The sequence below is a fragment of the Grus americana genome, chromosome 8 (assembly GCF_028858705.1).
Source record: "Grus americana isolate bGruAme1 chromosome 8, bGruAme1.mat, whole genome shotgun sequence".
In the NCBI taxonomy this organism is placed as follows: Eukaryota; Metazoa; Chordata; class Aves; order Gruiformes; family Gruidae; genus Grus; species Grus americana.
The window spans coordinates 22,382,429-22,399,271 of NC_072859.1; the positions used below are offsets into that span (position 1 = coordinate 22,382,429).

A 16,843-nucleotide genomic window follows, 5' to 3' on the forward strand; every position below is an offset into this window, starting at 1 on the left:
CAGGTTAATTTGTTGGCTTTTGGAGTGATTATTTATAAAGTATTTCGACACACTGCATTGTTAAAGCCAGAAGTTAGTTGTTATGAAAATATAAGGTAAGTTTGCCATTTAATACAAACTCTACCTTCTGTACGTTTAAATACAGCCAGAGATGAAAGTGAGCATTCAAAAATAACAGTTTAATCTTTTGGAAGATTTGTAGAAAAAGAAAGTTGGGGGGTTTTTTTTCCCTCTTATCTCCTCATATAGATTTGGAGGTAGATTTTGCAGTCTTTATTCCCATTGCGCAATACCTTGTACAGTAACACTGGGGTTGTGTGAGAGGTGTAGGAGGACTACAACGAGTGGCCCGTAACAACCAGAGGGTAAAGCCTGATGGCAAGGTTAAAGAAGTAATTGTCCTTTTTTCTGAAGTACTTTCCACAGCCTCTATAGAAGCCAAACCAGATTTCAAAACTTATGCCTGAATTAGGACCAAAATATTTGCCTTGAAGTAACAAGTAATTCAGTGATAAGAGAATCAAGCCATTCATGTTATTTGTAAAAAGTCTACAGTAGGACATTGTGCTTCTCTGGTGTGGGAGGGGTGGAGAGGGTGCTCTCCAGGATTTTTACTTTGCATGCTGCTATGATTTTTCCATCAACTCACTCTCTTTAAAACTGATTTATAGGAACCTTGAAAACCATTTGTGCAGGAAAAGCTGAAGTGTACTACAGGGAACATTGAAAACAACTTACTGTTTGTGTTGCTTAGGAACACTCCTGCAGTTTCAATGCATTGCACTAGATTTATAGTTAGGATTTAGCAATTGTTTGATTGATTACTTTCTCTTATTCCTCACCCGTCATAGCTTCATGTGGTGAGCTGGTTTTAATGAAGTTGAAAATTATTCATTTTCAGAGAAACAGTGCTAAAAATGTCTGTTGTTCAAAGGAAGTCCTGCAATGACTGGGCTGAGAATGAATAAGAAAGTAATCAGTGGCTTCATTTCCAAGACAACATGCTGTAATTTGCTCGAGTCTGTGAGCAGGGCTCTACAGCACGTTGGAAAAAAAAAATCATAGTCAATCAGTTCCTATAATTTTAAAGCATCAATATGCTGACCCAGGACCTATTTGAAGGTATTTGTGTTCTAAAAACAAAAATAATTTTTTTAAAAGAGAAAGAGTGAAAGAAAGAAAGTCTGGTTTTACAAGTGGCACCATCTTCTGCAGTGAACCTGAGAGGCAGCCCGAGAACCCTTTGATGTCATGCACATGTACTGACTGACCTAAGAGCACACTGTACATTTTTCTGGGTTATTTTTTGAGGAGGATAAGGGGGAGGAGGAAAAGTGGGGGAATGCTTCATAACAGACATATGTTTTTCCTTGGGGAATTACACCAACAGTAGATTTAAATCAAATCATATGGTGCTGCAGTACACCAGAGAAAACATATCTAAAGATTAAAGAAGCCAGTGTTTTAAGGCCCTCCAGTTTCTCTCCTTTGCCCGTCTGCAGCGATTATGTGAGCCTATTTATGCCACAGTGTTACAGCACACCCTAAAGAGCAGCCCATGCATTTGCACTTCTCAGGCCTTTGCAGCTGAGGAAAAAAGTGCCTAAACAGCGTTCACCATCCAAAACAGTGAAAGAAGGGAAATAGCACGTGCCTGCATGTTGTTTGCAATGTTTCCTTCCTGTCTAGATCCTGTGCCCGAGGTGCTCTTGCTCTCCTGTTCCTCCTTGGGGCTACCTGGATCTTCGGGGTCCTCCACGTCGTACAGGGATCTGTGGTTACTGCATATCTTTTTACAATCTTCAACGCATTCCAGGGGATGTTCATCTTCATATTTCTTTGCGTGTTGTCTAGGAAGGTAAGTGTCCCATTCCATGTGGGAAGCGACTCGGGCAGTCTTGTGGAGGTCCACAGGCAGGCGCCCAGCCCTGCAGTGCAGTTGTGGTGCAAAGGTTTGAACAGAGCAAGGCAGGAAATCCTTGTGCCAGTGATGGGGGAGAGGAGGGAAGAGGGGAAATTTTGCTATTACCTTCACTGGAGACAGAACCTCTGCCCAATTTTATTGTCTCACAGATTTGCTTGGTTTTAAAACCAATGTATGAAACATGGAAAAATGTTTTTTAAAATTGTGAAACTGATTATAGTGCCATTAACCCGATGAAGTGATGCAGTACGTGCAATAAAACTCCCTTCCAGTCTTTCCAGTTAGCAGCGGGATTCACGCTACCCACACCATCCTGAGATGATACATTCTTCAGTGTCCTGTCCTAAAGTCAAAAGTGGCCCCACTTTAAATCATATAGTGACCAGAGCACTACAAAATTACTTAAAAGACATATAGATCTATTAATAAATTTATTTCATATTTTAATAATTCAATATTTTTATTTCAGATTCAGGAAGAGTATTATAGGTTGTTCAAAAATGTTCCTTGCTGTTTCGGCTGCTTGAGATAAATGGAAGGAAAACGTGCATGAGCATCTCAGTGGAAGAAGGGAGCAACCTGATGATGTTGTTACGGATATTACAGAAAAATATGGTATTGTGAAAGTATGAAATGACCCAGTGATCGGGCATATCTCTTAACTGAATTACTGACTGGTTTTGTACATACGTGTGCATTCATGCAGAGCACTTATATTATGCTGTATACAAACAGTATACAAAACAAACTGATTATTGCAAAACAAATATTAATGAAGAGCAGGGAAAGAAGCAAATTTCCAAAGAAGCTCAAGACTTTTTCTTGACTTAGGTTTTGTTTCTAATATTAGAAATATCTGCAGTTCTTGAAAGCAAGATACCAAAAACCAACTGGCACAGCAGATTTTATGAATTGCTTTGCTAGTTGAAACATGTTCACTGTCTTTTTGTAGTAATGAGCTTCTTATACTAAGTTGTATGTGGCCATCTGCAGGGAATGGGTTCCATTAAAGACTTACTAGATAAAGATCTGCTTTAGCCCAGACTTTTGAAACCCTTTCTTTTAATTTAAAGTAGATTAAAAAAGGAATTTGTTTAATATTATTCTCTTATCACTCTGAAATATATATTTGTATATTAATCAATTCTTTATTTTTATAACTTTTAAAGAACTGTTTAGATCTAAAGAGCTGAGGTCAGATCTGATACAAGAATGGTGGAACAGCCATTTTATAAGTGAAAGATTATTTTGTGAATACTTTCAAAAAGATCTGGTTCTTGTTTTATTTAATTGCCAAAAAGACTGAGATCTGCTAAACTGGCACTATGATTTTGAAGGCTGTGGGGAGAAGATGCTTTCACAAGTTTGTCACTTGATAGAGAGATTTGGAATCCAGACCTTGTAGGATCAAATTAAAAGTAAAGTGGTAGAAATCACTCATGCAGAAGAATACGGATTTCATTCAAGGTCATATGCCTCCATACCATGTAAAACTGTAATTGCAGCAGTTTACTCATAGCATCTTTGAGTCAAGTAGTTGTCTTCCTCTGAGGCTCATGGCTTTGAAACACTTATCCCGTGTTTAACCTTAGGAGCATTCATAGATCTACTGAAATCAAAGGGAGGACTTGAGGTGCAAGTTTTGCTGGATCAGGGCATAAACACGATGCATCAGCAGTTCTACCTTTGCCATCTTACTTATTTTAAAAGTATGCTTTAATTTCACCCTTTTAGCACCTAGCTTATCTGAAGTGCTGAGCAATCCTCAGCCCACGTTGCCTTCTCAGGAAGTGTCTAGGATCTCAGATGAAGCCCAGTATGTTTACCAGTGAGGCACTGTAAATATGCAGCTGTTAATAAATCCCGCTGTTGTGTTGTCTGTTAAAATAAAGTACTACTCTGAATTTTATTTATATTAAAGGAAACCTTTTTTTGCTAATGGTCAAATTTGTTTGGTTTTTATCTTTTTTCCATATACACAAGGCTATTGCTGTATGCACTGCAGTGACATGCTTCATTAAGTATATTCCATGTCTCTGTCAAAATTTTGGAAACCACAAGAGGCATCTTTTTTCCTGAAAAAAAAAATTATTTCTTTTGGTCCTTTAAATGTAAAATATGTGAATAAACTGAAGTGCTTAGCTCTCACTTTTTGACATGTTTCCCTTTGTTTAAATAAATACAGTGGTAAAAGTTCTCATGGTTATGTATTATTTGCCCTGAATTATTTGCTGTATTTCCTTCGCTGTTGTATATGTTCTTCCAGGTTTGGGAAGATGCAGATACATATTACTCAAAAGAGTAGTTTTAGAAGGATATCTACTAATGCATCGTTTTTAATCTCCTGCAGAAATGTAACCTATAAGTAAGCCTGTCTGGACAAAGAAGCATCTCTAGTAAATGTATAATGACTTCAGCATACTCAGTGAGATTGAACAAGTTCCTTGTAAAGAAACTATATCATAAAGTGTTTAGGTTACAATAGTCTTTTTAATAAAAGAACATCTTTTATGGGAAAACTGTGCTCTCCAGTCTCTGGGTCAGATCTTCATTCAAACTCTGTTTTACTTACATGCAAGGATGAGTTTTCATCTTTTAATACAGCACATAAGGAGCAGAAAAATTTTGTTTAGATTCATTGCCTTAGAGCCTGAAGGATACTGTAATTGTCCTCCCTACTGCATGCAGAAATACTGACTAAAATAAAAAGGGTTTATTTGTCACAACCCTTAGTAACATGCGCCCCAACCCAGCAGAGAGAGGAGGAGACACAATAGACATAAACTGAAAAAAGAGAGGTTTCAGCAAGATATGAGGAAAAACCTTTTCACCATGAGGATAGTGAAGCATTGGAAACGGTCGCCCAAAGAGGTTGTACAGTTGTGTTAAAATCTTTGGAGGTTTTCAAGACTAGATAAAGCCCCCAGCAACCCGATCTCATACCTGACCCTGCTTTGAGTGGGAAGGTGGATGAGATGACCCTCTGAGGTGCCTTCTAGCCTGAATTATTCCACGAGTCTATGATATGAAATATCAAATCGGAAAAATAACAGTTGGGCATTAGTTATGATTTTGTTAAGGAAACTTGCACTCCAGTGCCGTGCATCAGCTGAGCAAACTGTTTTTCCAAAAATAAATTTGTGTGACACGTTTGTCAGATCAACTGGTAACTAGTTGACTGGTTGGAAAAATAAAAAGTTTGTTCAGCATCTTTTCAGATTATATGCTTTTGAGAGATAGATGACATCTCCATGTGGGGACAGCAGGAAAAAAATAAAAATAAAAAATCAATGATTGGCAAGACAGATAAAAGTAAAATGTTAAAGTTTCACTCTGAAAGCAAGTGCTTGCTGAAGAGAGAAATTGTTTCCATTAAACCCATCAAAGAGAAATTTGTGTTCAGTGTTGCATTTCAAGGTGTGCTTCAGAATATAATAAATAAGGTCTGGATTAAGAAAGACTCGTTTATTCTGAAATAATTATTTCCTCAAAGAATTGGAAGTGTATTTCAAAGAAGCCACAACATTTAGGAGTTAATTATCGTCACAGCCTTTGGGAGGTTCAGTCTGCCAGAGCTATGCTGATGAATAGATCGTCTGCACTCTTTACCTACTGGAATGAAGAAGGTAGGCTATGAAAACACCATAAATACTGCTCAAATTCACATCAGACTTTCCTCCACTCTCCAGTTGTCACAGTCCTTCAACCCAGAACATGGTGGTGCCCTGAAGCCAGGAATTTGCAAACTCGTGCATCTTTCCAACCAGCCATATAAAGCCATATTGCACGGGGTGATAGTAGGCAGAATGAACAAATATTTGCAGAGCTGATTTCTCCAGCTGCTACACTTCCAGCATGTTTTTCTTCACCAATAATACTACTTTTCATATGTTTGTCATGACAGTCCCTCAAAGCCCAGTTCAGAATCACACTCCTGCCAGATGCCAGTTAGTCACAGAAGTCCTACATCCTTCTTCAAAACCTGTATAGATGAGATTAAAAAGCCAACATTTAACCCATGAAAAAAGTTAAAATTTTATTTCCTTTGGGAAAGAGCTAGTGGGAGGAGGGCTCCTAGCCAACAACCTGCTCCAGCCTATGTTACTCTTTTCACTTTTTTCTCCTGCCTTCAGGACATGCAGCATTACTGTGCTGTGAGATTACAGAAGTGAAGATGCCACCTCACCAAAGTCATCTGCCAAAGCTATTTTTATATAAAATTAAACATTAAGATGGATGCAGACTTGAAAACAGCTGGTCATCAATGCACCAATAATTCACTTAACCACAACCAAAATGTCAAGTGCAAATGTGCTAAAGCATTTTCACAAGTTGCCTGGCTCCCTGCCAGCTCAGTTCTCAGGGCCATTGCTGTGGGCAGCATGTCCATATAGACTGCAGCCACGTGAAAGACCCTACTGCCTTTTTCAGACTTGTATCTCCATGACAACCCCCTCGAACAAACCCTACACAGAACCAAGAGCCCTTGCAATATCCAGGCTTTGTCAGTCAGATACACGGCCACGCACAGTACCCGGAGGTCCTGGAACTGCTGCTTCAAAACAAGCTGCAAGACGTGATGAACGGAAAGTACCATAATTCCGTCAACTTTACTGTTACACAAGAAAATTGACAGCAGCAATTCTACTGGGTGAAAAGAACAGAAAGTATGGGGGTGGGTGGGGGAGAAAACACAACAAAAAGTAGCAGTAAAACTGACTGCTGAGAATGTACTAATTTTTTTTCAATCTGGAACAAAAAAAAAAAAGCTTAAAAAGCATACAGAAATTATTATGAAACATAAACATTATTTTTGACTGATTCTATTTATGATAACTAAACTTTATTTTTTTGTAGAGGCCTTATTTTTACATCTTCACAATATAGGGTTGCACTTTTCCCAGAATTCCTTTTCCAGAGCTATCCCTTTAAATTTGGCAGAAGCTGTGCTTCTGCAGAAGTTGTTTTACAGCTCTGTTTTTTCTTCTGTTGCTGGTAAGTACTCAAATTTTATTGTATTTACTCTTTTGGATTCCCAAGGAAATAGCATGTTTTCATCAGGTTTCATAGCATAAGGGAGCTCTTCTGTTTTTTGAAGTATTGATGAATATTCTAATTAAAATTAGCTCTAAGACTAGCCATCAGTCTTCACTGCAGTGCAATAGGCACCTCCCTCCAATGTAAGCCTTTGTATTTATTGTAACTATTTATATAAATGCTGCAGTCAGCTCTGAATCCACATAAACCTAATGCCATTTAAATTAATTTTGTAAGACTTTTGTGAGACACTGCTGAATAATTTAGTCAAATCCAAGTTGATTATAACCAGTTCTTCTTTATAATAACTAAGTTTGAAATCTCTTGTTTTAAGAGGCAATCCAGTTCATCTTGTAAAATGTGATGGGAAATACTATTTCTCCAATACCCATAACAGTTTTATTTTAATCTGGGCAGGGATGTTTTCCTCCTGTGTTTGGCCCACCATTAATGGGCCTAATGGATTGAGTTAAAGGCAGCAATCTTCAAAATCCCACTCCTCTCTCCCTTTGAATGTTTCTACACTAAACAGACTTCTGGCACCACCTTGGCTTCTGATGGGTTTCAGAAATAATTGTTGATGATACAGTAAATTTGTTTTGTATCCCTTGTGTTTAAATCCCAGTCTTACAAACATTCATGCATTTGCTCAGTTTTATGCAAAACTAAGTCTTTGGCGTTAATGAGACTGCTCATGTGCATAAAGTTAAGCATATGTGCAAGTGTTACATGACCAGGGTCTTAGGATGCCAATTTGCAGCAATAACAGATTTGCATAAACTCATGATCCCAAGCACTGGCTTTTCTGCTCATTATCAATAGTTAAATTCATTTAGCTGTTTTTCATTCACTGATGTTATGAGCTTTTTTTTTTTTAAGGTGAACCTAAAGTTGCTTTTCTTGTCGTTCCTGAGCTATTGTTGATTTCATCTCTGTCTTCCTTAATGTACGTGGGGGTTTTTTCCCTCCTGTTGACAAACTTACAAATGCCCACCTTAACCATGTTAGTATCAGCTCATTTATGTTAGTGATGAAAGATCAGGTCACACTTCTTAAGCTGAAAATATGTTCCTTGCTGTATAAGAGAGCTGCAGAAATATCATGTGCAAACACCCAGCTAGGACTCATCAAACTCCTGCACAATCATGCCTTCTGTCATCAAGGGGTTAGGCTCTAAATGAAATTAGTAGCAGCTGTAACCCATTTAGTATAGATGCCAGCTAAGGGGGAGGCAGCTTATGCACCTCTTTGGGTGGGTGGGTTGCATGGAAGCAGAGAAAAGCAAAGTATATCCTCACTGAAATTACAGTGCATGTCCTAGTGAAGGATAACCTTCCTTCTTAGGCTCAGCTCTGCTTTGTTGTTGTTATGATTGGCACTAAATGCCTGTAATAACTCCTAAAGACTTTGGGGTTTGACTCCTTGTTCTCAGAAGCAGTGGTGCATGCAGTCCCTCTCTAAATGGCTGGGGCAGAGCCATGTATCCATCCTCCTCTGGCAGGTACTAATGGGGATGTACCTATCCAGAGACCCTCCCCTCCATGGGCTACCCAACACCCACAGCTGCCTGCAGTTGCCTTCCAGCTCCAGGCTAACCACACAAGTAAGGAGGCTGGAGTGTAACGTTTGGCTTTGCAGTGAGCAAGGGATCTCAGCGCTGCAACTGCAAGGCAGAAAGAGAACTGGGATACAAGGGTAAAAACAGTGATACTTGGTGGGTAACAGAACAAAGGCGTGAGCGTCTCCTAACCTGCGTCTGTAGTTTTCAAGGGGGGGGAACAGAAGAATAAATTCTGGGACAAAATGGATAGTTGAGAGCTATCACCTGGAGAACCACATACTTCCCTGTCTGAATAACTGAACTTGACAAAAGAAAAGGGTAATAGTGATTGGGAAGAGGAGACAATGGCATTTAAAGAAAGGGGGGGGGGGGAACAAAAACAACCCCACAACCAGATTTATGGATTATTGGGGAAAATGAGAGAAGCATCAAATGGTAACAATTTGCAAGGATGTCTCCCCTGAAGCTAAACAAAAGGGGGGGGGGGGGGAACCCACAAAAACCACCAAAACCTGCCAATAACAACCTATATGCTGCCTTTTTAATGAATCATCTGTATACAACTCTTCTGGGCTATAGAAATACTACAGGCTAGTGAATCAGACAGCATAATCCTGCAGAAACAGGAGGAAAAAGTTTACAATAAGAGAGGAGAAGGGAAAGATCCTGTGGTTCTGCTCAGCTTCCATGAAACCATGTAAGTCTATGAGACTTGCTTATACCGTCACATGGCTTGAATGGTCTTGTTTGGTTGGGTTTTTTTCTCCTTTAAAAATAGTGCTTTCTTCAGAAAGAAATTGTGTGCATGGAATACATATGCTGAAGCCACAAATGAGTAGCATCCTTCTGGATCCGACAGCCTCAGAGTGCATCCATCTCAGAGATATTCCTCTCTGCACATGTTGCATGTCTGTGCTGAGAAGGATGAACAGAAATATACTCTGTACATATGCACAGTGCACAATAGTTACATAAAACCATTTTTTAAAGTAAGCTGTCCTTCCAAGTGGTCAATGACCAAGAAGTTGGATTCTCTCAACTATGTACAGTCTACTTCAAGCCCATTCAGAAACAATTACATGTTGCATGGCTATTTTAGGCCTCTTCCCTCAGATCAAAGTTCAAGCGATACTAATGGAGAATGCTACAAGTGACAGTTGTACCCTGTCCCTTCCATGTACAAGGGCTGCTGGTGAAGGGCTTCTGGTAATGACAATGAAGCAACAGTGACTCCTCCAGGCCTTGTACAGTGCCAATGAAGGCTGACCTCAGAGGCTTTACCTGTCAGGTTCTGCAGATGAGGCTTATAGGCTGGCTGCCAAAGCAAAGGTCCTCCCCATGAGTGGGGCCATGTTTCGGATCTCTGCTTTCTATAGCAGGAAGAAAGGAAGAGAATTTGTAACGAAAGCATGCTCTGGATGTGGTTCTCAAGCATGCTGCACGGAGGTAATGAAAAAGTCTGTCCGCCTTCATGACAAAAGCAGCGGTTGAGACGGGTTCTGGTTCAGCTTACTGAAGGCCCCACCACCCATTGCTCTCAGTGTCATCTTTAACAGTCCATTGTCTTGTTCGTTTTTCCCGGGGGGTGGTGCACGATGGGGGCTGTGATACACCCACTTGGTACCACACTCTTTGGCCCAGGTGTCTATTAAACAGCTGCCCGTTGACCCAAAGTCACTGAGCTAGCAGGGCTGATACCAGCACAGAACTAGCGCCTGGCTCCGGCTGTGTGAGGAAGTGAGCGTCTGAGGCAGGAGGCTGGCGCTGTGCCCTCGGGGATGGTGGGAAGCGTGCGCGAGCCGGCCCCGGAGAAGCGCTGCCAGGCCTGTTACCGGCGTGCCCAGCACGGAGGGCCACCAGGCTGCGAGACTGGGGGCTGCTGCTCTGGAGAGCAGCAAAGAGCCGAGCGGCAGGCTGCCAGGGAAGGCTGCACTGGAAGTCTGAGATAAAGTGGAGGGGGAAAAGGAAAGTGATGTTGTTGGTAATAAAGTCTCTTGTTCAGCATTACACGAGAGCGTGTTTTCTGTGATCTGTACCGCTGGCGTGTTTAAGAGTGCTTCTGTGAGTTCCTGGGATTTCACAATGCTTTAGTGAAATTTAGTGAACCTAAATTTCAAATTATAACTCCCACATCTGTCACTAATGAGGGTAGAAAAACTTTAGAGATTTCTGAAAGCCATCTGGAGCCACAGAGAGCAAAATCTCTGGAGGCCAGCCCAGGAGGAGGGTATTAACCCTCTTAGCGCTGATGGAAAAGCAGGAAAGCCAATTAATATTACTAAATAAATGAGTCTGTATGTATCTCAAAGCCTTACTGCAATTATTTTCAGTACAGCACGCTTTCTTTAGAGGCCCAGGGCCCTTGAAAGCATAATCGTAAGGGCAGCACACAAAGAGGCTTCACTGTCTCTTTGCACGTGTGGCAGACTGGAGCAGCCCGAGGGTATCGAGTGCAGGCCTGCAGGGGAGGCAATGGCAGCGGGGAGCGTCCCGTTGCGTCCTGCCTTCTGCCAGGCAGGAGCTCTCCTTTCTTCAACGGCGCTGCTCCCCTGCCAGGGGCTGCTCTTGGAGGCTGCGTCTGGCTGTCGTAGCTTCCAAGCTCTGGTGTGGCTCTTGCAGACAATATTCCTGTGGCAGACAAGCCTGCTCCTCTGCCACTTATTTGTTTAAATGGGTTCAAAAGTTCTCAGCTTCCTGACAACTTTTTTTTTTCCCGCTTTTGTTTTATACCAATCAGTTAATTTGCTAACATCACCCTCCGTATCTTCTGATCTTAGGCAAGCTGGCTGGGTTTACTGGTGCCTTTATCGCCACGTTACAGCCAGCAGCGGGGAACGCAGGTCAGAAGGGAAATAAGGAGGGACAGCTCTTTTGAAATGGGGAGGAACAAGGTCAGGGCCATGGGACAGACGGGAGAGGGTGGAAGTGCAGAGAAGGGATGTACTCTAAAAACAAACTCATGTTGCACTAATCCAGCTGCTATTTGGCTTTATCCCGCTTTGCCTTTGCGTTGCTAGAAATCTCTTTTTAACTTCGTCTTTTTTTCTCTTTCATATTCTACCTGTTATAAAGTCCTCAGGACACAACCCTATTTTTCTTATATGTTTTATAAAGTGCTCTGTGTATTTCACATGACATACTTTTATTAACTTCTGATCAAGGAGTCTGTTTCAAATGGAAACATTAGAACTGATCAGAAATGGGAACATTTTTCACAAAAGGTGATGGCTGTTGTTTTGAGACTGCTTTACTTTTTAGACAGAATTTCTGTCCTAAGCAACTACAGAGCTTTTTTAGCTCTCTTCCAGTTACTCTAGATTTACAGGAGTGTGAATGAAAACAGACCACAACTTTTGTCTTCATTACAGAGGGACAGAGATTTAGAAGAAAAAGATTCATTGAGCAGTTGTATTAGAATAAAATGATGCTCTTTGGCTTTGGAGTTTTGTGCTTGTTTATATCAGTGGAATGATCAGAGACGCTTGCATTTGTTTTTTCCACTGGTCTGCATGTCCTAGGTGAACAGGACAGTCCTGCAGTATCGCTCACAATGTTCTTCTGATCATGGTTGAGCACAGAGGCATGACTATGAGGAAACTTGCCTTCCAGTCGATAAAGAGAAATCCATTTTCTTTCTACCTAGCACTAAAGTGGAAGAAGAAAGGGTGTCTCTTTTTTTTCTTTGTGTGTGTGTATGCACAGCAAAGCAAACAAAAGTTTAAAGTAAACTTTTTCAAATAACTCTTTTTCCTGGCAGAACTTTCTCTGCCTTCTGCTGGCTGAAGGGCATTGTAATTCATGCAATAAAAGGGGAAAAGCTCTGCTTCTAGAGACTGTTTACTTTAAACTCTGTTTGTTTTGCCTCCACTCTAGGAAAGAATGCAATATTTCTATGAAGCGCTGTTAATTTTTTTTCCCCCCCTCCCTTTGACTGACTTGAGCACTGGTGAAAGCACCCGATGAACAAACAGGAAACCAAAGGCTTTTCAATCCCTGTAGGACAGAGACAGCGTGAACTGTTGCACTGCGAGCTTCTTTTAACTGATCCTCTTTGAGTGAATGTCTCTTACCTGGTAATAACCCATGTACTTGGGCCAAAATTTTCAAACCAGTCTCCTAAGCTCAAACACTGGCACTGAAATCCATGGTGGAGTTACTAAACCGCTTCAGACACTAATTTTAAAATAGAACAAGGTATGTAAGTGCCAAACTATGGGTTTAATCAGTTGGTGACCACTCGTGGAAATACTGCCACTGTGAGGAGCTGTATTTCCGATCCGGTTTCCAGATGAACAGGCCAGACATGCTGATCTGGGAGCTGGTCTCGGCAATGGGGATGGATGTCCCTGAGAGGTGAAAGTTGTTGCAGGCCAGTCACATCCGTTTGTGGTGCCTCATCACTTTGTAGGCAGCAGCTCATGAATTGCCCACCCTAAAGCAGCTGGAAACTGAGTTTCCCTTGACACCTCTGTGGACTCTGTGTGTGTCCCATTGTGCATGTGTGCTTTTCTCCTTACTGAAAGAGCCTGAAGATGAAAATATGCAAAGGGTCGTATAGATAAAATGCTCGGTCCAGAGGGACCTTTTTTTCAGGGTGGTGTGGTATCTGACATCTTAGACTATTTTATCATATATGAGAACAAGGTTGAAAAAGGAGGGGCATGGGGAAAAATCTGTCTTTTTAACACAGAGGTGATTGCTAGGAAGGCAACTGCCATCACATGTGCTGAATCCAGCATTTCTGGGAGATGTAACCTACATCAAATTGCTTAATCGCAGAGCAAGGGCTGTGTTTTCCTCTCTTAATTCACAGCCAACAGAAGTGGCGACACTGACGCACTTACACCTAAGTGCCTAGTAGCTGGGAGCAGTGGATGTGGGTTGGGCATCCTGCAGCTCCTGTAAGGGTTGAGATCTACATCTCTTACTCATCAGGTACATTTGCCTGACACCTGCCCAGGAGCTGGGACTCGTTGGAGTAGGGGCATGTTTTCCTGACAGATCTCAGCTACCAAAAGCAAAAAATCATGGGGCCAAGAGGGCCTGAATGTCTCTCCCTTTGGAAGTGCACTAAGCCAGGAGGTGGAAGCCTGTGCTCAGACAGTCTCTCTTCCTTTTCTTTGTTTTGCCTTTTTTTTTTTTTTTCTGTGTGTGTGTTTGGGGTTTTTTCTTCCCATTTATATTGTCCAGCTGCTAGGGATGAGCGGGAAGAGCGAGAGAACAGAAATAGCTCTGAGACTAGAGACCAGAAGTCAGAACTCCTCCCTGCCACTGTCTCAACTGTGCAGTTTTACTGCCAGAGTCAAGTACTCTGGCTTTCTTATCTGCGAAGATGTGTCAGGGAAGGGACAAGCAACTGCTCTCTTCTTCCTTTCCCTCTCTCATTACATTAGGAGAGTAAAGTTGACGGACAGGCACTCTGTCCTGATAGTTGTTGGTGTTCACTGGCCTCCCCCTTTGAACGATGCCATGCAGAGGGCGCAGGTACCACTCGGGCACCGTGTTGCTGCAGATCCCCATGTACCTGCTCTGCACAAAGGCACAGGCAGAGCTGGAGGTGCCTGCACAGCCTGGGGTCAGGCATGGAGATATCTAGGGTTGCAAGAGAGATGCTGAGAGCAGATTCGGGGGTCCTGATTTTGGTGGTTGGCCTTTAAAGAGCTCCTTGATGTGTCTTGAGCTTCTGTGAGATCTGACCCTAAATATTGATCTAGAAAGTGTTAGATTTATTTTGGCAATATGAGCTCCATTGCCAGGATGTTCAGGAACATAGATCTTCAGAGCCAGAAGGGATTAAAAACTTCCCCTCCAGTGTAACGAAAAACTAAGAACCTTATCCGAAAAAGTCTGCTTCAAGCTCGTAGTTTGTGATGGGATATTGCAAGACTCTTAAAATTCCAGGATCTCGAGAATTCTTGCCCATTCAGCCCCTTTCCCTTTCTCGAGTCTGCCGCAGTTCTTGAATAAAAAGCTCCTGAAAATATATATGTAAATGCGGGACGTTTTACAACATGCTTGCGAGGCAGGCAAATGGGTTAGGCCTTTGAGGAAGCATGAATAGGTTAGGATTATAATTCATTGTAATGTCATGGCAAGCTGCAATTTCAAAGGCATAAGTCCTCCATTTTGTAGCCAATAAAAAATTTAAAGGGACAAAAAACCAATTTGCTTTATAATCAATAAAATGTACAACTTCTTTATCTTATTAGAAGAGGCTGTCGGTTGCAGTCAACCATTGTCAACAGGCCGTTTGATCTATCAGTGAAACAAATCATTACAAGGAGCACAGCGCTGCTGCTGTGGCTTTTGCGGTGTTTTTTAATGACTGGCAATACTTCTATTCCATTACAAGATTTGAAAGTGAATTTGCTGGAGTCACACCCAGACTTAAAGCAGGAGAGTGGGGTTTAAAAAAAATGAACTGCGCTGTTCCAAATAACTCAATAGATTAAGGAATAATTCAGAATAAAGCAACTCCCTGTCTCTATGAATGGTATTTAAATCGAGGGTGGTGTTACGTGCGGGTCTGCTTCAGCCTAACCTTGGGACTGCACGGGATTAAAGGGCACGCATGGCTGCTCTCAAGTGGGCTAATCAAGGGAAATGAAGAGTCTGGGCGCTGGTATGAAAAGAGACAGGAAGGAGGAGAAAATATGAGAGAGTGGGAGGGGGTAAGGGGCTGTTTGGCAGGTGTTTCCCACCATGATTGTGGCAGTCCCTGTACACAGTGGTCCTGATGCTCATTCTTGGCACCCAGCACCACCGCCTCCCTGTGGCATGTGAACTGGACACCCCTGGAAAGGGGACCTCTCCCTGCCATGCATGCACTGCTGGGTCAGGCCCTCCACACCTGTGCTTTATGTTTTCATGTCTTTTTTAGGTGCTGGGCCATATAATAAGGTGATGAAGGTGACATAGGGCAGGCTGAAGCCATGAACATGGCTTCTTTAGACACGTTTCCTCATTAGGAGTCCTCAAACCCCCTGGCATCCTTCCTGCAGTGCCACGACTACTCGCCTGATGCAGCTGCTGACACATGAGGGTCAGGATGGGGCTTCCTTCCTCCCAGTCCCGAGGGAAAATGTGCAGCCTTGAGAGGAGGAATACCCTGGGATTAAATCTGATCTGAGGTTGAGATGATAAATCTGGGACAATAGCTCCATCTTCCTAATTCAAAGGTGATGTTAGTGGAAGGCATACCCTTAGGTCACATAATTCCTGAAATAAACTACAGAGTAGCCCAGTAAGTCAAGGAGAGCTGATTTGCAGCTCCTCCTCCACCTCAGACTGTGTCTTAGGCACTTAGCTCATAAGAAAAAAATCTCATCCACCTGGCAAAATACAGGGGGCTGGGAACAGCAGCACCTCTGCTGAGTCTCGCTTGTCGTTTGTGTTTTGGGGTGGGGGGGGGTGCGCTTGGCAGAACAGGTAACTCTGCCCCTGGGAAAGGGCTGTCCTGGGAAGTGTCTGTGGACAGTCTTGCCCTGGCCACGTCTCCCTGAGGAGCTGGGTTTGGGAGTCTCCTCTGTAGCCTTTGGAGACGCTTCAGAAGCTGCTTGAAGTTGGATGGAACCCAGAATTGTCAACAATCTGAGTAGCCTCTCGCAGTCCTGCTGTGAACTGATTATCACATCTAACAAAATAATTTGCTGGAACAAATAACACTTCAGGCTCTGTTGTTTCAGGTGAAACTTAGTCCTAGTAAGTATAAATTTATAATAACAGCCATGGCATTATGAGTTTCCCAACAGTCAGGCTTAATTCAAATGCGTATTTCAGACCCTTACGGGGACACTCTCATCTTTGTACACTGGGATTTGGTGATTTACACACATAATTCCCATTAACACTAACAGGAGTTACAGTATGCACATATATTCCCCTCTTGATGCAGAGCTTTCCCCCTGAGGATAATAACTACGTTTTAAATTCTCCTTCCATGACAGTTTGCTGTGATATTACATATGCTCAGACACAAGCCCCGGCTCCTTCCAGGAGGGGTGCACCTTGCAGCCCCCCCCCCCCCGCCGCGCACCCACCTCGGGCTGTCCCCGGCAGCGCGGCGTGACCTCCCCTGAACGACACGAACGCGCTCCCAACAGGTGCCGCTAAGCCTGTGAGCACGGAGAGCGCCTCTCTGCCTCTATCCCAGGGATGAACTACGTGTGTGCAAACGCCTCTTCCCCGCCAGCCCGGCGCCCTGCTGCCGGCGGGGCCGTGCGGCGGGGCCGGCGGAGCCCGAGTGCCACCTGCCGGGGGACGCCGGCCCGGCGCAGGGGCAGCGCCGGGCACAGCTGGGCACAGCGGTTCCCGGCGGAAAA

The 16,843-nt window shown here is 42.8% G+C and overlaps 1 protein-coding gene across 3 annotated transcripts in view; it reads left to right on the top strand.

Annotated features, from left to right (window-relative positions):
- Positions 1–4,443, top strand: part of ADGRL4 (adhesion G protein-coupled receptor L4) — a 162,263-nt gene extending 157,820 nt beyond the window's left edge. For all 3 annotated transcript variants that reach the window (XM_054833349.1, XM_054833348.1, XM_054833347.1), the window contains 3 exons: positions 4–95; positions 1,690–1,858; positions 2,394–4,443. In XM_054833349.1, the coding sequence (XP_054689324.1) occupies positions 4–95; positions 1,690–1,858; positions 2,394–2,456 (324 nt within the window). In that variant the 3' untranslated portion in view covers positions 2,457–4,443. The remainder of the gene's footprint in view (positions 1–3; positions 96–1,689; positions 1,859–2,393) is intronic.
- Positions 4,444–16,843: the final 12,400 nt, after the last annotated feature.